General features: G+C 42.0%; 1 protein-coding gene across 1 annotated transcript in view; it reads right to left on the bottom strand.

Annotated features, from left to right (window-relative positions):
- The window catches only part of epha4b (eph receptor A4b), a 120,140-nt gene that overhangs the window by 48,841 nt on the left and 49,358 nt on the right, over window positions 1-21,941 (bottom strand). Inside the window, exons 6-8 of the mRNA XM_034702670.1 lie at window positions 8,835-8,990; window positions 4,670-5,005; window positions 2,695-2,807 (exon numbers count right to left, since the gene is read on the bottom strand). Coding sequence (XP_034558561.1) covers window positions 2,695-2,807; window positions 4,670-5,005; window positions 8,835-8,990 — 605 coding nt within the window. The remainder of the gene's footprint in view (window positions 1-2,694; window positions 2,808-4,669; window positions 5,006-8,834; window positions 8,991-21,941) is intronic.

Here is a 21,941-nt window from a genome sequence, read left to right as displayed (position 1 = left end):
CTCTACAACACGGATTAACACTATTTTACTGCTAATGCCTGCCACCACACACGCACACACTTGTGCGCACGCACAGGAGCTTAATTTCATCACCTTGGCCGTGTTTTACGAGGTTTGTTAAACAGATGTGTGCTTAATTGGCTTGGTGTGAGCAGTAGGGGAGACGTGCGGGACGCAACGATGGAGGGGCTGAGATTTGAAGAAAGAGAGAGATGTTAGTGATGAGGAAGTCATTACAGACGTGCCCTAAGGCTAAACTTGCATCCTACGAGCACAGACAACGCGTAGTTGAAGAGAGGATAGAAGAGAAACATGTTGCATAGGGTTTCTCTGAAATAAAAAATTAAGCACCTCACTTAAAGGAATAGTGTCACAGACATTACATTAGGAAATACACAATTTAGAACACACAGGAGATGCTGGACAGCTCCGCCCCTTTGTTGTAAAACCAGCACAGATGCAAGACTTTCAACCACTGCAGACAGGGTCAACTTTGCCAGGTAAGAAACTCCCAAACACTACTGTCAGTGTTAGTGTGTACTCTATTTAGAAATCTTTCAGCCCTTCACTGTCAGGAAGTTTTTGCACTATTTGTAGAAGCGACACATACATGTTCATTTGCCTGTAGTGCACTGATCAGGATGGAAGAGACTCAGTGGACCAAGGAAAGGAGGGAAAAAACGTACTAACTGAAGAGCAGAAGGGATCCCACGTTAGCTGGTTGTCCAGGTGTGTAAACTGTGAGCCCATGAACCCAGAGAGTCAGGAGTGGGACTTTGTAACAACAATTGTTCAGGACGTCTCTGAATCCGAGGATACCAGCAGCTCACACACGGCTTAACCTGAACCACTCCACAGTTCCCTGCTCTAATGACTTACTGACTGTTTCATCCACTTTTTTTAATTCTCAGAAGTTAAATCAGAGAACCTGTAAAGCTCAATGATAGTGTGTCTTTAAAGTAAGCTTTTGGCTCTCACTGTGTTTTTTATTGCATAATGATACAACCCATGGTTCTCATGAAATGTTTACCATATCAAATTACACTGTGTTTGCTTTTGAAGGGGAAGCTGTTGAAGACTACACTGAAATAACAGACTCTACAGCCAATTATGTGTCAGATAAAGAAAGGAAAGTTGCAAAAATTCATGGAAAATTTATATCAAGCTTGAAAGTTTCTGGTATAACTATGGGTGTGCTGAGAAAAAATTTAAGTTGGCTTGATTATAGACCTGAACAGCTGATCAGTGCACTGCAGGCGGAGGAACATGTATGTAAATGGTAAATGGACTTGTACTTCTATAGCGCTTTTCTAGTCTGTCTGACCACTCAAAGTGCTTTTACATACTACTCGTCGCATTCACCCATTCATATCCATTCACTCACTGATGGTAGAGGCTGCTAATGTAAGGAACCATCAGTATTAGCTGATCTATCATTTGTGCACATTCACACACCGCTGAACAACATCGGGAGCAATTTTGGGGTTCATTGTCTTGCTCAAGGACACTTCGACATGTGACTGCTGGAGCTGGGATCGAACCACCAACCTTCCGATTGTATTCTAGTCAATGTGTTAACTTCCACTGGATCCGCTCCGTTGCGTCCCGGCTGCGTCTCTGATCCGGTAGGTCGGAACGTGACGGATCAGATACGCAAGACTTCTATTTTTGCCGGATGCCGGAGCAGAGCAGATGAAGCAGGATAGGAAGTCAGGCACCAAAACAAAATTAAAACCCAGTTAATTTTCATAAAACACTGTGTTGTTGTTAGATCGTCTTTAACTTAACTATAACAACAAAATGTTATTTAGAGCGGAGGCCGGCCTGGAGTCATCAAGTCAGAGGTTTACAGAGGCTGATAAAGACAACATAGATGAGGAGAGGAGGAGAATCCTTGATTCAGTGATTGCCACGGGAAAACCTCGGTCACATGACTCCAGATGTGCGGCAGTCCTGCTCCGTGCTACGTTCTGAAAATGCAACCGGTGGGTGTTGACGGATGAGAGAGCATTGAGCTGGACCGTAGCAGATCAGAGACAGACCGGACATGGATCTGGTGGAAGTCCCGTGTTATACACAAAGTGGCTGTCTGATGGGATAATAGGGTGCTAAAACGTTTCTAAATATAGGATACACTTACACCAACATTGGACTTTGGGTTTGGACTTTCTTAAAATGAGTGGTAAAATTGATCCTGTCTGTAGCAGTTGAGAGCCCAGCTTCCGGGCCGGATCTCTCGCTAGTTTATTAAATACTAGAGCTGAGCTGACCAGCATCTCTTGTGTGCAACACACTAATTACTGACGAGTTTATCATACAACCCCACTTAAAAAAAGGTATCCCTTCAATAAATATTCATCACACTGAATATTGTGTGTCAATGTGTGAGCCTTAAAGCTCTTTCCCTCTGGTTTCAAGCCTTTGTGCAAAGCTAATCTAATCAGCTGTTAGCAAATAGCATCATATTTACCTCACAGACACAAGAGTGGTATTGATCATCTAATGTCCCTTTTGGTAAAGCAAAAACCTCCACCAGTGCGTGTGTGTGTGTGTGTGTGTGTGTGTGTGTGTGTGTGTGTGTGTGTGTGTGTGTGTGTGTGTGTGTGTGTGTGTGTGTGTGTGTGTGTGTGTGTGTGTGTGTGTGTGTGTGTGTGTGTGTGTGCGCATGTGCGCATGTGCATGTGTATCTCTCACCTTCTCATAGTAGATGACCTCATACTCCACTATCGCTCCGTTGGGTCTCTCTGGACCCTGCCAGGCCAAAGTCACACTGTCCTTGCTCCGCCTCTCCTTTAACACCACGCTCACTGCAGCAAACAAAAAGGAGAAATTATGAGCAACAGGAACAGAGTCAACAGAAGTTCAACAACATGTGGAAAGGAGAGAAAAATGAGATACCTGGTGAGCTGTAATGAGAACAGTTATGTAAATGTGCTCATTAGAGAGCTTGAAAGGTGTTTTATACATGTGTGATCACAGAATTCAGTGGGTGCATGTGTGACCTGTGTGCCATGTGTGAATTGATGGTGATACTGATGTGCAAACCCCAAAGCCCTTGACTGATCCCCAGCTCTCTACACACACTTTTTTTTTGTGCTGCTTGTGCGTGTATAAATGTGACATCAGACTGTAGTCGAGTGTAACACGTGTGACATCTTAATGAGGTTAACCACCTCCTACACCCTCCTCTCTCCTGTTAGTACATGCACACATCCATAGTACCAGGAGTGTTAGTCATCAGCACCTTGTCATATGCACTCCTCTTGCACAAATTTCCCACAGTCCCACACTGTGAAAGATGCACGCCTGGCTGTGTGTGAAGGCAGACGTGCAGAGGTGTCATGAGAGTGATGCAGCACAGAGGTGACTTTACAGTTGTCATGCAAAACAGGCTACTTTTTTTACTATTTGTGAGCACACTGTAATAAGAAGACAACTTTGAAAAAAGTACCAAATTCACTTTTCTTGTTTTTCCCTCACATTTGAGTCGAGGATTTTTTCCTCCCAGGAGAATTTTGTTTTCTTATCAGTTTTTAAATTTGTATGTCAGTGAAATCCTGAAGAATCCTTTTTGACTGTAATTCAAATCCTGAGCTACACTCTGAAAAAACCTTCTGTTGCTAGATTTTGGAAACCAACTTTTTCCTTACACTGATTCAGATACATATATCTTGGTAAAACAAATCAATATGAGTACCACAATCAGCCCAAAGATTAAAATAAAACACGTGTATACTTATAATTCTGTAAGGATGTGGTCTTGTGGTCTTGCTCATTAACTGTATAAAAGAGAACTTTCTTTCATTTATTCGTTGACAATCATTTAAACACAAAGAAAAGAATTCATGACATTTCAATTTCAAAAATAACTCACACTTGTCAAAAGTGCTGGAGAAACAGTTTTTTTTAAAGTGAGAGCATTTAAAAAGTATTGAAGCAGGTTTTATATCCTTTGTTGTGATTGTATTTAAGAGTCAGAGCCTTCTGTAGATAAATCACCTTTGCATTTAAAAAACCTTGGAGGCAATAAACAATAAAAAACTACAGACTCAGACTGCCAACTGGCAACTTGTTTAGGCTTTATCATTCAGGAACAGGCAACTCTATCTGCATCAAAACATGTTTGTGTTCCGATATTCGTGAGATCAAGGTGTTTCTTTAGCAAACATTATCCTTAGTACTAGGGATGCACCGATCCAATCCTGGTATCGGATATCGGCCAGATCGGACTCAAAAAGCTAGATCGGACATCGTTGACAAGTGGCCGATATATAGTGCCGATTTTAATATCCCTCCTCCCTGCCACAGGTACAGGTCATTCTGTGGGAAACACTATGGAAACAATACGTTGACCTATTTTTTATTTTCTATACAGAATATTTAATTCCTCTTATCCACTGCTGAGGTTTACATTTGAATTGTAATATCTGTTGGTTATGAAGATTAACTCACCAAACTGCTGGTACACATTTATAATCTCTTGAATAATGATACTGTCAGATTAAAAATGTTTATTTTATGGTGGTTTTCAAAGTCAGAAAAGCCTGAAGTTGCCAAATATTATTCTATCCTCACATTAAGGAATAGCGATTGTTAAATCAATACAGGGATCTGATCAGCTAGTATCAGTATCGGTGCATCCCTACTTAGTACGCCTCTCTTCTCTCACCTGTCTGCGATGTCGTCACATTGATGACCACAGTTCCCCTCGGTGTGGGGCTCAAGTCAGACACTCCGTTCTGGCTCTCAACGGTGAAGCTGTAGTTTGAGTCAGGCTGCAGGTCGGTGACCAGCACAGAGGCCGACATGAGACCAAACTGCCTGGGAACGAAATGGACGCTGCTACCACAAGGGGTGCACTTCCTGCCGTCACCAGTGCACTTCCTGCAGTGGAGGCTGTAGGTGATGTCTCCGCGGCCTCCCGTGTCTCTGGGTGGGGACCACTCCAACATGACGCAGGTCTCGTTCACAGTAGAGATTGGATTTTCTGGAGCAGACGGAGGACCTGAGGGGAGACAGAGGAGTAGCGTTACTTTCTTTAAAATATGAAATACATTTAAAATCTTGTCAGTAAAAATAGAGTTATATGCTGCATTTAGGGTCTCCCAGACCGTCCTGAAGTTGGGAATGTGGAAACGTGGAGTCCTCGAAGATGTTTTAAATGTATTTGCTCAGAACTAATCCAAATCACTCTACCTGGACACCAACCAGTAGTGATATTCTAATGCTATATTACAAGCCAACAATTGGTATGCAGTATGTACATGAATCAGGACCATATCTGTCAACTGAGCAAGTTGGCGACCAAAGTTTTAACTGACTTTCCAAGTCATTACTCCTACTTGAGGGAGCTTCATGGTAAATTTCCCATTTGAAAACCCCATTTCAGGTTATTAAAAACACCACATGAATGCAAGGTGAGTCTCAAACAACCTCCTGGGAAATGACTGGAAGTGAACGGAGATAGTTGTGTTTTTATCCTAGATTCTGAATCGCATTTCTACCAACTTTTCTTGCCCATTCTTCACAAAGTGATAATGGCAATATCATAAAACCAAAGACAGGACGATTTGAATCCATGGCACAGCTAGAGCTCAAAATCCTTGTTCCCACTACACCGTGCTATCCCAGCATGCATTGGGTGAACTACAACGTACAAGCTCCATCAGCCCATTTCAGCACCAACTCATCAAGCACTAACCTATAAATATTATTTATCTCCCCAAATGTCCTTCATCTGAAAGTCTACACTCTTTATGTTCATGAACAATCTTATTTCAGTTTCTATTAAACAGAATTCAAATGATTTCAATTAAAATTTAATTAAATTCTTCTTCACCCAGCAGTTGGACACTTAATGCTCCATTAATTCATCTCTATGGAACAAACTGTGATTGAATAAATTGGCTGATCATTAATGTGACGGTCGGAGAATATATGACACATTCAAAGTTTGAACCCGTCTTTAAAGAGTTGATGCATAAATGTAAAAAAAAAAATGTAACCATGTGATATTAACTGATCCTCTTCAGGGCTATACTGCACACTATAAATTCAGAGTGGACAATGATCTAGAATATAGAAAGTGCCCAGAGTCATTTTCTCATGAGTCAGGTACAATTTATGATTTAGAGGATTGCTTGAAATTGCTCTGAGCTTCAACTGAAATGATTAGTGTCTAAAGAGTGTCACTTATCATTCTCATGAAGCAGAAACACAGTGAGACACAGGTGGTCTTTCTTGAACCTTCAGTTGAAGACTCACTTATTCATATTATGCACAAACTTGTATATTAACCACACACTCATCAGTAGAGGTGTGGACTTGAGTTATGCGACTTGAGCTCAAGTCAGACTCGAGTCACAATTTTGATGACTTTGGACTCGACTTGACAATATCATCAAAGACTTGGAACTCGAATTGGACTTTGGCATCAATGACTCGGGACTTGTTTCGGACTTTAGCCTGATGACTTGAAAATACTTGAGATTTTGAGTTTTAGATGAGTTAAAATGACTGTACAATGTCTTCAGAAGTTAATTTGTTGTTGCAACGCGTAGCACTGATTATATTCACTGTCAATGAAGTGGTCTCATTCAAATGAATCACTGGGTTGCATTTCATACACAGCCCTATTCACTATCCAGCTGACCATATTATAAAGCAGGCACAGCAGGTCCTGGCTTTGCTCAAAATTAGGCAGTGAAATCATAACTTTATCTTCTAGGCATACAATCCAGACTAAAATTGTGGGCGTGGCAGACTTTCAGGCGATGCATCAAACACACATGTCTCGCCATAAACAGGAAATGGGTATTTGGGGGCTTTAAAACGCCCCAAATCTCACCAAATCCCACACACTCATCAGGCCTGGGGAAAAATGTGCAATTCTTTGGGTCTCGCAGAAAAAATTGTCAAAAAAGTGCTCAGTAGCGCCCCCTAGAACTTTCAAGAACCCCTCCCCTTAGAGTTTTTTTAAGCTACGTTCACGATTTCGGACATGCCGATTCTGGGCATCAAGACGCACAAAAAAGCCTCTTACACCCATATCCAAAACTCAACAGGATGAGCGCCACCTAGCTTTGAAGATTCAAAATGGCTCACCAATAAAGGGTGCATACCTTTAAGATCTCAGCCTAGGGCTTTTCTCAAATTCAGTCCCAACAAGGTACATTCTTTAGTAGACACATTGACGATTCAAAGTTGTTAGAGGCATAGAAGACAGCCACATTTGTGCCATTTGAATCATTTCTCTTTGTCAGATCAGCTTTTAATATTGGAAAGGTCAATTAGAGCAAATCACAACCCTCCAACACATCATCAAGTTAAGAGAGCCAATCTAATGGAGACTATGGATTATAGCTACCCACAGCATGATGCAGGTATCTCAACCATATGGAGATTTGTCAGTAGATGCCCATTAAGCCTGACATCTCATCAGGACCTGGCTGAGCAGATAGCCCCAAGGGGGCCGCCTGCAAAGCCTGGGACTTTCTTGATTAGCCCTCCCAGTGGCGAGCCTCTCCAAAGAGGCGGAGGATTGAGGGGGAAGCTGGGCATATGAGGGTTGGAGGCCATGCTGGGGATAATTGCAGCTGTCTCTCATATATCTCCTTAAAGGGTGTGCTGAGTGAACCTTCTAATTCTATCTTTGTCCCTCCTCCATCCACCCTCCTCACAGGCCACACTTCACTGTCCATCATCATCCTTACTGATCGGCCTTTTATGACATTTAGATTATACGCCTCTGATGGTCTGCAATTTTCTCCCGCTGTTCTATTCTTCGCCTGTGTCTTTAAGTGTCATTCTCCATCCCTCTCCATATCTAATTCTTTCACCTTTTCACCTTATTTCCTCTTTTTTTTTTTTTTTTTGCCCTCTTCATCCTCCACAGGGCTCTTCATGAGCATGTGTGAGCGCATACAAATCTGAACCAACCGTTTCTCATTTCCAGCTGATAACACCAACCGTTACACATCTCACCTGCTCCAACGATTAATGAGTGTAATCTAGCATAACCTGATAATGGGTGCGGGTATGTCCGTGTGTACACTTGTGTGTATTTCCTCTCTCTCGTTTAATCCCTCTCCTACCGTGTCACCATCCTTTTCCACCCTCATATCCCTGTGTCTATCACCATCCATCTTTCTGTCCCCCTCTTTCTCTCAATCCTCCCTCTTTATCCTTCCTGTTCTCCTCCATCTCTGTTCATGAGGATGTGGTGCGATCCCCCTGGCTCTGTGTTGCTTTTGTGTGTATGTGTGTGTGTGTGTGTGTGTGTGTGTGTGTGTGTGTGTGTGTGTGTGTGTGTGTGTGTGTGTGTGTGTGTGTGTGTGTGTGTGTGTGTGTGTGTGTGTGTGTGTGTGTGTGTGTGTGTAAGAAGCACACAAAGAATAAGATACTTCATCAAATTTCTACCAGAGTATCACTCATATCAGTGTTCTCATTGGAGATATCTGTGGATCATAACCACAGCAAACACATGGAACTCTGTCTGTGTGTGCGTTTGGTGTGAAGAATGTTGTGTGAACCAGCTGAGGCAAAGAAAAAAAATGCACGGAGGGATTATAGATAGAAAAATGAATAAATGGAAAGCAGCCATGCAGGATAAATTCTTGCAGGAAAAGACTGCCACTAAATTAAATCAAACATAATCCAATCATTGTAACCTAATACCATTTTATGACATAAATACCTGAACAGCCAAATGCAAATATGTGACTACAGTGAAAACACTGATTACACAATATGCTATGAAATGATCTTCTAACTGTATCACTCTGTTTTTAGCTGATGAGATGTGCATGTGTTTGAGGTGGTTGTTGTTCACTCACGTGTGCAGGCCATGGAGCGTGGGTCGCTCTCAGCTCGGTAGAAACCTTTTTCACACACGCACTCGAAGGCTTGTTCCTGCGGGGACGAGCTGTGAGGAGGACATTTGGTGCAGTACGCATCTGTGGCTGAAGCTTTGTAGGTACCAGGTCTGCAGGCTGGAGTGAAGAGAAACATGAAGACAAGGTTAGAGGCTGTAGTCATTCAATCAACCAAAACAGGAATTGAATTGAATGTACATCATTACATAAACCAGAAAAGCACTGAGAAATGTTTTACTCAATGAAGTGACACCTATAAATACTTAGAAGAGTTAAAAGTACAGTAATGCTGTGAAATAAGTTCAGTTGAATGCTCCTTTGTCATAGTGTGGTAAAGAAAAACAAATGGTCTGTATTTTGTTGCATAATAACCACGATGAAGGCTTACAGTCAGGTCCATAAATATAGGGACATCGACACAATTCTCATCTTTTTGGCTCTATACAGCACTACAATGAATTTGAAATGAAACAAACAAGATGTGCTTCAACTGCAGACTTTCAGCTTTAATTTGAGGGTATTTACATCAGGTGAATGGTGTATAAATTACAATAGTTTCTATATGTGCCTCCCACTTTTTAAGGGACCAAAAGTCTGGAGTTGATTCCAGGTGTGACATTTGCATTTGGAGTCTGTTGCTGTCTACTCTCAATATGAGATCAAAAGAGCTGTCACTATCAGTGAAGCAAGCCATTATTAGGCTGAAAAATCAAAACAAACCCATCAGAGAGATAGCAAAAACACTAGGTGTGGCCAAATCAACTGTTTGGAACATTCTTAAAAAAAAGAGCTCAGCAACACCAAAAGACAGGAAAGACCACGGAAAACAACTGTGGTGGATGACAGAAGAATTATTTCCCTGGTGAAGAAAAACCCTTCACAACAGTTGGCCACATCAAGAACACTCTCCAGGAGGAAGGTGTATGTGTGTCAAAGTCAACAATCAAGAGAAGATTTCAACAGACTGAATACAGAGGGTTCAACCACAAGATGTAAACCATTGGTGAGCCTCAAAAACAGGAAGACCAGATTAGAGTTTGCCAAACAACATCTAAAAAAGCATTTAGAGTTCTGGAACAACATCCTACGGACAGATGAGACAAAGATCAACTTGTACCTAGAGAGTGATGGGAAGATCAGAGTATGTTGTGTCGATGTCCCAATATTTATGGACCCGACTGTAGAGGCTTAAAGTTATGGCTTGAGCTTTGACCATTTTAAAACTATTTCCCTAGACATGCCAAAAAGTCCCAATCTCCAGAGTTCCACTTCTTTTTTTGTTGGAGATATATTCAGTCAGTTATCATAACATTACACTTTCCACAGTAAGTGCTCAGCTCTGGGAACATAGCAACTTTGTTTTAAAATGATCAAAAGGCAACAAATCTGTGCAGGCTGATGATCAGACATGTTTTAAACAACCCTTATATAGATGACATGACACTGATGACTCCAACATTGACATGTACTAAAAAATAAGAGCAGTTGAAAGAGATTCTTAAAAGGGCTATGGGATGAAGATTAAGCCTAGTGAATCAAGAGGCATTTCATTGTTCAGAGGGAAGATGATAGAAAGGAAAAAATATTTGTAGATGGGGAAGAAATTCCTTCAATGAGGGAAAAACCAGTGAAGAGCTTGGGTGGATGCAGTAAGGGAGGGGATAGCTAAAGAAGTCAGGGCGCTAAAGCAAATTAAAACTGTGTGTTTTGGATTATTCCCTAGGTTGATGTGGACACAGTTAAGTCAAGTCAAGTCAAATTTTATTTATAAAGCACATTTAAAAACAACCTCAGTTGACCAAAGTGCTGTACAGTTATTAAGATACAATATAATCATACACAAATATAATGATAAATAAAAACCATAAAATAATAGTAAGAGCTCAATTTAGGAAATAAAAAGAGTAAAAAGTAAAAAAGCCAAGGATTCTTGCTTAGCTGGGACTGAACGCCAAGGAGAAAAGATGGGTTTTCAGTAGTGTTTTAAAGTGCTCAACAGACTGTGCAGCTCTAACCTGGAAAGGTAGGCTGTTCCACAGCTGTGGGCCGCCACTGAGAAGGCTCTGTCCCCACGAGTAGAGAGTCTGGACCGAGGTACTGCCAGGAGCAGCTCGTTTGATGACCTAAGTGCTCTGAAGGTACTGTGAGGCTTTACAAGATCTGATAAAGAAGACGGTGCCAGACCATTTAAAAACTTAAAAACAATTAATAAAACCTTGAACTGGATCCTAAAGTTAACAGGCAACCAGTGCAAAGATGCAAGGTCAAAGTTCGAATTTCAAAGGTAAAAAGTCTAGAGAGGTTGGTGTCATTGTACTCCAACTACCAATAACTAGTATTAAAGAGGAGTTCAAGTATGCAGAGGTTAAGAAAGAGATGTTGCTGCTAGAGATCAAAAACGTGGTGCTCAGTAACTGGGCCCCAAATCCAACCAGAGGGAGGAAATGGAACCCAAAACAGGCACTATGGGATACAGGAGGCAGCTCTGGGAGACACAGAGATTTTAGGGAACATACAGCAAGCCTGCAGAGGCTGCAGAGGCTTAGGGCTTTGTTCAGGCAAGCCAGCATGGAACAAAGCAGGTCCTAAAGGGACAAGGAAGCTGGTAGTGGAGCATGTACGTCGGCGTAGGTGCACAAAGGCAGTGACTCAGGCTGAGCAAGGACAAGTTGAATTGGGAGAGAGTAGAAAAGAGGAAGCTTAGCAGGTGGTACTTGTGGAGTATGGAGGAGAGTAAAACAACTCCTGATAGGGGCACAGACCTGGGATCTGTCATAGTGCTATGGTAGATCAGTCAGCGGAAAGTTTATTTCATTACATTGACAGTGCCCTGGGATTATGCAACAGGACTTGGTGGAGGAGGCCTATGAAGGAAAAAAGTTTAGAGCTGGCAGCAGAAACTGAACTGCAAGGATGGAAAGTTAGGGTTTGTCCAGTAGAGGAAGGATGCTGAAGGTTTGTAGTATGATTAACTATGTCATTACTGAGAGAATTGGGTTGATAGAGTTTGCGAAACGTGGTAAAAGAGATGTCAGAAGAAGCAGTAAAAACAAGTCAGTGGATCTGAATGAGAGATAAAGTCAGTTGGGAGCGAGAAAACAGTTCATTTCCTTTTCTCTCTTTCCCTTTCCCCTGCAAATGAGAGAGTAGGCGTTGAGAGATGCGCACAGCCTAACCCGGCAGGGATGAGATTATCGCCCTGACACTGCTTTCCCTGTGACTCTGTCTAGCATTTCTCTTTTGTTTTTTATTTAACCTTTATTTAACCAGATGAGAAAAAAGAAAGGCAGAAAACCAATGAAATGTTTTATTTTCAAGGTCTTACTTCAAATGTAACTACTGTTTTTGTCACTATTTTTTTCAGTAATAGGTAAAATATGCAGTTTTTAGATTACTTTACAAAAATATAGTAATTCTGGAAGAAGACCCCCCACTAGACCCCAACTAGTGTCTGACGACCCTCCAGGGGGTCCGACCCACACTTTGGGAAACCCTGTCATAGAGGACTGGACAACTGGCCTTGGCAAAAGACTGTGCTATTTAAGTGCTCTCCTAGTTATTGATAGAAAAGATGGATGAAACTACAAGAATAATACCAAGCTTCTGCATGGTAAAACTTGATCTACACTAAACCTTTGTGAAGGGAAGAGTTAGGAGACTATAAAAGCAAACAGATATTCCAAAAGGTAGACAAGCTACAACACACCCTGATCGGTCATAAGATGTTCCGTGCAGTACCCATGGCAAGGACCGAGAAAACAAAGTTTGATGTAATATCTTGTGACATTAGGTCTACGTGAGATCCTTTTACATCAGGCTGAGGGCCCGTATAACCACAGGGCCTTACAGTGCAATAACACAGTGCAACAACAGATCAACTGTCAGTCCTGTTATATACGCTTTAGATCTTCAGGCAACCGGGGGAACAAAAGTACACAGCCACAGCAATAATCACAATAACATAATATGACTATTGCTACTGCTGTTTCAGTGGCTGCATATTAGTCATTATGTGCAGTCATAAAACTGGGGAGTGAGAACCGTGCTACCGCTCAACAGGAGCAGCCCGCTGGAGTAGATGGGAGACTTGAGTGATTTCCCTTTTGCATCCAAGGCAGTAAAATGGAATTTCTGACTTTCCCTTTGGTAATCTGAATATAGATTACGCATGTATTTATTTATACATTCATAGGCCTGGTATTCTCATCCTCACATGCCTTTTCACCCTCTGCGGTAAACAGTATTACAGCGCACAAAACCTCATGTAAGGAAAATGAGGGTGCCTCGAATGCAATACAAAACATAGATGCTCTGTGTATATGCATTTAAATGTGTACGTATGGATGTGTGTGTGAAAGGATTGGATCAATGACGCTATAGAGCCCGCCAGGTGCTGATTGCATGTTCGTGTGCCGAGAGCCAGCGTTGGAGAAGGTGTTAAGTATTCGGCGAGTGTGTGTGAGCGTGTGTGTTGGCTTGCTGATTGCTTGTGCTGGTGGTGAAGGTCACGGATTTAATCAAGCTGCACGTCACTTGTCCCAGAAAGGCTGTAAATTACCGCGCTAACACACACATTCACAGGCACACACACACACACGTATGTTTGGCGCCGGAGTTAACCCGCCGGTAGAGGAATGGAAAAGTGGCCTAAAAGGAGTGCGATTTCTCACTGTGGAGGTAAGTTCTTCCACCTGGACGCTGTGCTTGCTCGGATACAGACAGTATTTTTAGGCAAATCATTCATCATAGGGGAGCAAAGTCCACTAGCACAATCCCCAGAAGACCTGAGAGAACACTGGAAAAGATGTGTGTTTGTAGAGAAAGAATGAGAGAACGAGAGAAAGAACGAAAAGAAGAAAGAAAGTAAAGGGAGTGATAATTCTCAGAGGATTTCTGCTCTCTTTTCCCCCTTCCTGTCAGCTTCCAAGGTAATGGGTGCCTATGTGCTGCACTGGAGACTGTGTGTGTGCATGTTTGTGTGTGTTATGTGTGTGGGATGTGTGTGTGTGTGTTCCTGTTGGCTGGGCTGAAGGAGCAGGGTGGAAAAGCAGCTTTTCTCTAGGGACATTTCATCCGGAGAGTCCTGGCTCCAGGCTCGGGCCAGCTCCAGAGCCACAAAGGACCCCGCTGCTAGAGGACAGACAGGGCGGCCCATGCCAGGCCTGGCGTCCGAACGACGCCTAATCAAAAACTTTCTGCAAGAATGGCGGCTTGGCTGCTTGAAGAGGCGCTTCCTTCTCCTGATCTGCTTTTTTTTTTTTCTCTGCTTTTCCAACTCGCTCTCACTCCCCCCCCCCCCCCCCCCCCCCCCCCCCCCCCCCCCCCCCCCCCCCCCCCCCCCCCCCCCCCCCCCTCCCACTTTTGTTGCCTCTTTTTTTCTCCTCGAGCTACTCCCTGTATCTACCCCATGGGAAATGTGTGACTTGACTTGGTTCCCTTATGATTAATGATTTACCATGAATATAAAAAAGGGACAAGAGGGCTGAGGTAGTCAGACAATGCTCTCATAAATACAAACTCACACTCAAAGCAAGCACACTGGAGCACAAAAGTTTAGTCACAAAAACTATGTTGAACAACTCTGAGCTAACTCTTCATTTGCATCATCTTGGAAGTGACAGTTGACAAGGCTGTACAGTATACAAGATGCGTGTATGCATGTATGCTCCTGCTAAAGACAAAGAGTGGCCTAAGATCCAGTGTCTTATCAAATATTTATTCAGTCACCAGAGAGACTTAGTGTATTTATGCCAATCGATAGCTCTTAGATATGATATAGTACCGCTGCTCAAGACACACCCTCAGTCACCACGTGCTGATTGAGAAGGGAACAGCCCAACTGCCTCCTATGGGACACTGTGAATTGTTTTGGTTCTGCTCTTTTCGACTCCATTTTAAAGACTGGAATTAGTGTTACTTTTTTTTATTATTACAAGATGGAAAATATTTAAGTACATCTATTAAAGGATTACATATCAGCCCCGCTCTCGCATCCCTCTACTGGCTCCCTGTCCATTTTAGAGTTAATTTTAAGATTTGAATGTTTGTTTTTAAGTCACATAATGGTCTGGCACCTCAGTACATCTCTGACCTCATACACATCTACACCCCCTCCAGAGCACTGAGATCTGCTGATCAGATGTGTCTTGTCGTGCCAAAAAGCCGACAACAGACGAGGGGTGACTGAGCTTTTTGAGTGGTAGCTCCTCAACTGTGGAATGAGCTACCCACCCAAGTCAAAATGACCCCCACCCTGGCTACTTTTAAATCATGTCTTAAAACTCATTTTTACTCCTTGGCTTTTAATACAGCATGAGAGTTTGTGTTGTTGTCTCTGTTTGTCTTTTAATTTACTGTATTTAAATATTATTTATTTCTACTGTTTGTATTTGTTGTGCAGCACTTTGGTAACCTTGTTGTGTTTAAAATGTGCTATATAAATAAAATGGATTAGATTGGATTAATAGAACGTTTCTGGGGTTCAATCACGATCTGTCTCTACAATGGTGACGCTCATCTTAATAAACACAGAAAACCTGTGTCTTAAGTCACCCCCAATTCTACAAAGATTTAGCATTTTTTAATGAGTTTTATTGGTTTAACTTTTACACCGCTCTGATTGATTCTAACCACATGTCCATTCAGCCACAGCAAGCAAAAGATTCAGCTAAGAAGCTTTTTATAGCAACAGCTGTTCACAAGTTTTACAACAATGACAGCAGAGAGGGAAATACATAGCATGTAGAAGCAAATGTTTGTCTGGTGACCAAAATAATGACAGTTTGTTCAAAGGGTTGATAGATATAACCTAAAAGGAACAATGTGTAAGTGTTGTTAACAGCCTTTTTTGCTCTATTGCAATGGCTGAAAAATGTAACAAAGGTAAAAATCAATCAAATAATATTCATCACAAAAGTCATGTGTACATTTCTGATTTAAATTACAAAAAGCAACTTTTCACATTATGAAAGCTTTAGTCTGTTTAAGTTAGAAGCTACGCAACACACAGAGAAAGTCCTGACTAAGTTTTGTTAAGGTTTTTTTTTTTTTTCCTTTAACCCTCCTGTTATGTTGCAGGTCAAATTGACCCTTTTTAGAGTCTATTTTAGGCAATATATGCCTTCCAAACCAGCAGCATAAAAATCTGGGCTGCATGTGACAGAAGAGGTGTCGTGTTAATTTATCAATATCACTTCATAAAAATAAAAAAATTCAAAATTTAAAATAAAATAAACAAAAATCTATGTCATGGAAAACTATTGTATTTATATTTAGGGCTTTCCGATGTACATTAAAAAAGTTTTAACATGAATTTGAACCATGATCTGTGAGAATTAAAGAACATCAATGGAATAAGTCTTGATTTAAATGGTTAGTAATGGAGTTAAAAATAGATTTTAAAAAATGTGTATTGGGATTTTTTGGGTTCTGACACTTTTGGTCATATTGACCCAAGAACATTATTGCTGTTCCAGTGAAACGAACATAACAGGAGGGTAAATGAGAGCAAAGGAGAGTGAGAAAGAAGCAGGGAAAAGAGTGAGGTCTGTCTTGCAGCAAAGAGCAGGTTTGAGTCAAACCCAGGTAGCCTGCGTCAAGAACCATAGCCTCTGTACGTAAGGGCACGTGATTTAACCAGTAGGCAAAACCTGCGCCCTCATCTAAATGACTTTCTATTGATTCATAAATTCTATCCTGTGGGCTTTTGTTCTTTTTCCCTTTCACACTGATTATTCTTCAACCAGGCATGCCTGTGATCTTTGAAAACACGCTTTGATAGAGACATAAAGGAGCCGACACAAACTGTGCTGAGACAGACAGAAGGTAATTTTACACACAGAGCTTTTACTTCATTTAAATTATACTGTTAAAGGGTAATGTCTAAGTAAAGAGTGAATTGATGGTTTAAAAATGCTCGTGTTAAAGCTCATGACTGGCACACTGACTGAAAGTAGGCTGCAATTTACATTCATTCAATTGCATGGTAGATGACACTTCAGACTGACTTTACCTTTATACTCAAGCTGAATTTGGACATTAATGGCTACATGTAAAGAGCTAACCGTGTGAATAATAGCAGCTGCTGACTGCACTGGGGAAGTTTGGGAAATATATTCAATTAAGGCTGGAAAGGGCCTGTACTGATTCCAACACCAGAACATGAAAAACCTGGTAGCTCATAGTCTGAATCAATACATTCTAATTACATTCAACTAGGCCGATTTGTAAGTTTTTAAAATCCCATCAGCTGCTCGTTTCTGAAACAAACACTTCCTCTGACTGGCTGGGGGGCCTTCTTCTCTCTCCTCCTTTCCTCCTCTTTCCTTTTCTAAAGCTCTTGCTAGTTTAACTGTTAATTGCTCTCTTCTCTTGCTTTCTCTTGCACTTGCTTCAAGTCAAACATTGGCTCCCCGCCGGCTTCACCATAAAGGGCAGAAAGAGGAGAGGACTGTGTGTGTGTGCTTGTGGCCTGGTTGGAGTGGCGCTGGGGTGGGGGGTATAGTGAGTGAGTGTGTGTGTTCTGTGGAGAGGGGAAGTTGTGTAAAGCTTGCTGGCCCACGGGAGATGAGCTCCATAATGGTCACCATGGCAACAGGCTTTCAAGATGGAAACCTTCTAGTACCCCTTGAGTGCCACAGCTCCTGGAACACAGGGCGGCCTGTGTGTGTGTGTGTGTGTGTGTGTGTGTGTGTGTGTGTGTGTGTGTGTGTGTGTGTGTGTGTGTGTGTGTGTGTGTGTGTGTGTGTGTGTAGGTTGCCCAGGCGTTAGCTGAGGCAAGCTACTTAAAAATTGATACATCAAGCGTCAGTGAAGAAATCTGACGAGATTGAATCTGACGTCCTTTACGGCCACTGGGGTCGGGTCTGTACGTGTGTGTTTGTGTGTGTTGGTGCCCATGTGTACATGTCCGTGAAACATGCTTTTGTTCAGCTTGACATGTTTTCATAGTAAACTAACTAAGGGGAAAGATAGAAAAAAAATATATATAAATTGTGCTGTGTAGATGAAAAGCATGCAGATTAAAGCAGGTAGAGAAAAAATCAGAAATTAAATTTCATGTTTACATCTCATCTCAGTCAACTGACCCCCCTGTGTTAGCAAAGCAATGCATCTTTAATAAGCTGCATTGCTCTATGTTGTCCACAATTTCTCATGTTTATAAGTGGAAGTGCTTTGTGTGTGTGTGTGTGTGTTTTTGTGTGTGTCTGTGTGTCTGTGTAATGAGGAGGTTTGGTTGGACTAGTTGGAATAGAGATGTCAGCATCAGAGTCCTCCCCCTTGCTGCAAACCTTCAATTCATTATCAGGGTTCATACCAGCCTTTAACACTGTAATGGTCACAATTACTACTAGATCCAGTAAAAAACAAACAAATCAACGCTGCATCACAGACTTTGAAAGCAGTAAATCTATGTTTTTGTATAGTGAGTTCTTTTAAAGTGAAAATTTTCCAACTACAAACTCAAAATCAGCGAGTGCATATTAATCACACAAATGCTAAAGCCATCTGTCTTTCAATATATGACCAGAAGGTTCCCACAAAATTCCATACAAAACACAAAAAAACTAACAAAATCTACATTTTTACTCAACAGAACAGATTTACTGGAGATGCCTCATTTGCTGTGATGATAACCCAAACAAAAATATCATCAAGCTGTCTCTGTTACATCATTAACTCCACGTCTCCAGAAGCATGCACTATCTTGAGAAACACTCAAAGACATCATTATTTCCATAGCTGTCAGAGAATAAAAAAGATAGCAAGTCTATATTAGGATGAACCTGGGAAGTCTTTGCAGGGTTCCCTCTTTTCTTGTGATCATTTTCCAGGACTTTTTCAGGACATTTAACTGACAATTTAGCTGGTATGACAGGTATGTTTCCCGCCTATACCTCATTAAGTGGTGTCTTTAGCATTGACACAGATGGAAAATTATACATTTCATGTCATGATACCAAGCGGCAACCTCCGGTCTCAAAATATGAAGCCCATGTGGAAGTGTTAGAAACTGTAATTCATCAAGAATCCACTTGAGGCTGGCTGCAGAAACACCGGAAACCACATACACACCAGTTCAAAAAAGACGATCTTTGCAGCATTAATAAAAATGTTTACAGCCTGGTTCAAAAAACAGCTTGGCTCTACGCAGCTAATTTCTCGATCAGCACACACTGTACAGGGGCTGAATATTTTTCTAATGCGACGGTTTAGAAGATATTAAGATTACGAGTTTTTGTCCAAATAAGGACATGACTGACTTGACTCCCAGACTGTTGGCTAAAAGGCTCAAACTCCGCATGTTTGCGTCACACTATGCCTTGTTGAGTTCTGCATTTCCAATATGGCTGCCGCCATAGATTGGCTTCAAAACAGCGCTCAGGAACAGGATCCATGACGTCATCCATCTGTTTCTGACGCACTGTTTTGAGACCAATCGTCGTCGGCAGCCATATCGCTGCTGTCGAGCAAGTGTGACGTAAAGAGGTGGGCTTTGAGCCTCCTAGCCAACAGCTACAGTGTTCCCACAGGCAGCAGTGGGAACACTGTAGTATCTTCAAAATAATATCTTCGAAATTGCTGCGTTAGAAAAAAAATTCACCCCCTGCACAGTGTGTGCCGATCGAGAAATGAGCTATCCAGACTACATTCATCTTTTGTACCAGGCTGTAAACATGTTAATTTCTGCTGTGTAGATCAGCTTTTTTGAATTGGTGTGTATGTGGTTTCCGGTACTTCTGGAGCCAGCCTCAAGTGGATCCTCGATGAACTGCAGTTTTTAGCACTTCTGCATTGGACTTATATTTTTAGACCGGAGGTTGCTGCTTCGTACTGACACTTTTAAAATTTGTCTACCAGCAGATAGGTTGGTAATGACAGGTAAACCAGTTTGAACTAAGTTTACTAGTGATCCTAGGGGTCTGAATATGGTTGTATCTGCAAAAGCATTAACAACACAGTATGTGAAAGCCATGAGTGATAATCATTCCTTAAAATCAAGGTTTAACAAGGATTAAACATCATAGGTGTCCCTGTTGTCTGCCACCCAAACTAAATAAAGGTGTAGGTTTCTTTTTAACAAATGTAAATCTCTGTCAGATCCTCTGGTTCGCTCAGCCTTATAAGGGAAGGTATTTTTCCAGTGAGCTGAAAGAAAATAGTCCCTCATACTATCTGTGACCTGAATCATTTCAATAACCAGGCTAATTCTCACTTAATTTAGTGTGCGGTATGTTTGGAAATTACAAGCCAGTAGAAACACGGACCCAGTATTGTACCAGCACTTTTTTAATCTTAATTAAACCCTTACAGTTCATGTTATAAGACACAACAAATGTGACGTAACATCTTGTAAACTCGGATGTATGCCTCTTAAAAATATATACTTCTGTAAAGCAGCAGTTATTTAGTGGAGGACGAGGCAGGATCACATGGATTCAGGGATGACGTGAGATATGAGGCATGTCCGGGCAAGCTGAGGACATAGATCTCCATGATTGACACCTCAGGACAGACCCTCACTGTGTTTAGAGCATCTTATTACTTCTGTAACCCACACACACTCACACTCACACACACACACACACACACACACACACACACACACACACACACACACACACACACACACACATACACACACACACACACACACACACACACAAGCGTAGTCAGACCGGATATGAAATGGTTTGTGATGTCCAGTACATGAAGCACATGAGTACACTCAGGCTTCTTCCTGATCTGCTCTCCATCCTCTGGATACCAGCCAATTACTGCAAGCGGCCAAGGATGAAGCTCTTCGTCTTTGCCTTCCTCATTGTGTCTTTTTTTTGTCCATCTCCATCTCTCCCCCTCCATCTTACTCTCTGTTTATCGCCCAATCTGTCCACGTCCACATCTGTCTCCAACCTATCCGTCTTTTCTGGCTTCCTCTCTGGACATCTCTTTATTTTCTCTATTTGTGTGTGTGTGTGTGTGTGTGTGTGTGTGTGTGTGTGTGTGTGTGTGTGTGTGTGTGTGTGTGTGTGTGTGTGTGTGTGTGTGTGTGTGTGTGTGTGTGTGTGTGTGTGTGTGAGTCTGCCTTTTTGGATGTGTGTCTTATTTCCCAGTGGGCTGTCTGTCATACGTTGACCCTGACCTTCTCCAGAGCTCCTGCACAAATATTTACTCTCTCGCTGACAGGCACACACACATACACAGACACACAAGCCTTAAAAAAAATCTGAGAGCAGCAGAGAGAGCTCGATTTCATTGCAATTAAAGCAAAAACACACACGCACACACACTTTTCTGGTGGTAACGTAAACTGATGGCTCGCTAATTTTGAGCTGGGATGATTATCCTACAAGTCTAAAAACAGATTAAATAGATACCAGGTGCATGTGTGTTTCTGTCTGTGTTAAAGGGGTCATGGGCGAGGGACAGAAAGAGAGAGAGAGAGAGAGAGAGAGAGAGAGAGAGAGAGAGAGAGAGAATGACAGGCCTATAGAACAGGTCTGTTGGGAGTTTGGTTCACAGTCTGAATAACTTATTCTGTGTCTGTTTTGTTATCCAGATGAAAGGCCAGAGAGACACAAGGATCCAGCTTCTGCCTTTAAACACACACTCACACACACACACACACACACACACACACACACACACACACACACACAGTCTACATACACAGATTTAAACTTTCGACATGATCGCAAACATCCGTTCCCGCGGCACAGACCTAGCTTAAACATTTTATCTAAAACCAACACTGCAAATACACACACATCTTATACCTCGGGTACGCTCACACACGTATGCACTTTAGCAACAAACGTGCCGGCATCATCCAGCCCCGTGAGCGGCAGAGTGTGTGTAGGAGGAGCGTTTCCTCACCGACGTTATTTTCAGTTCATCACTCTCAATAATTCATTCTCTCAGGCGGAGGAGGGTAGAAGAGCCCCGTGCTTTTTACTCTGTCACTCACACACACACACACACACACACACACACACACACACACACACACACACATACTCACACAGATGTACTTCTTAAGTGTCTCACTGTCTTAATCAGTGGGTGGGC

Source organism: Notolabrus celidotus, chromosome 15 (assembly GCF_009762535.1).
Source record: "Notolabrus celidotus isolate fNotCel1 chromosome 15, fNotCel1.pri, whole genome shotgun sequence".
In the NCBI taxonomy this organism is placed as follows: Eukaryota; Metazoa; Chordata; class Actinopteri; order Labriformes; family Labridae; genus Notolabrus; species Notolabrus celidotus.
Note: the sequence above shows the minus strand (reverse complement) of the source record. Positions and strands in the feature narration are given on the sequence as shown.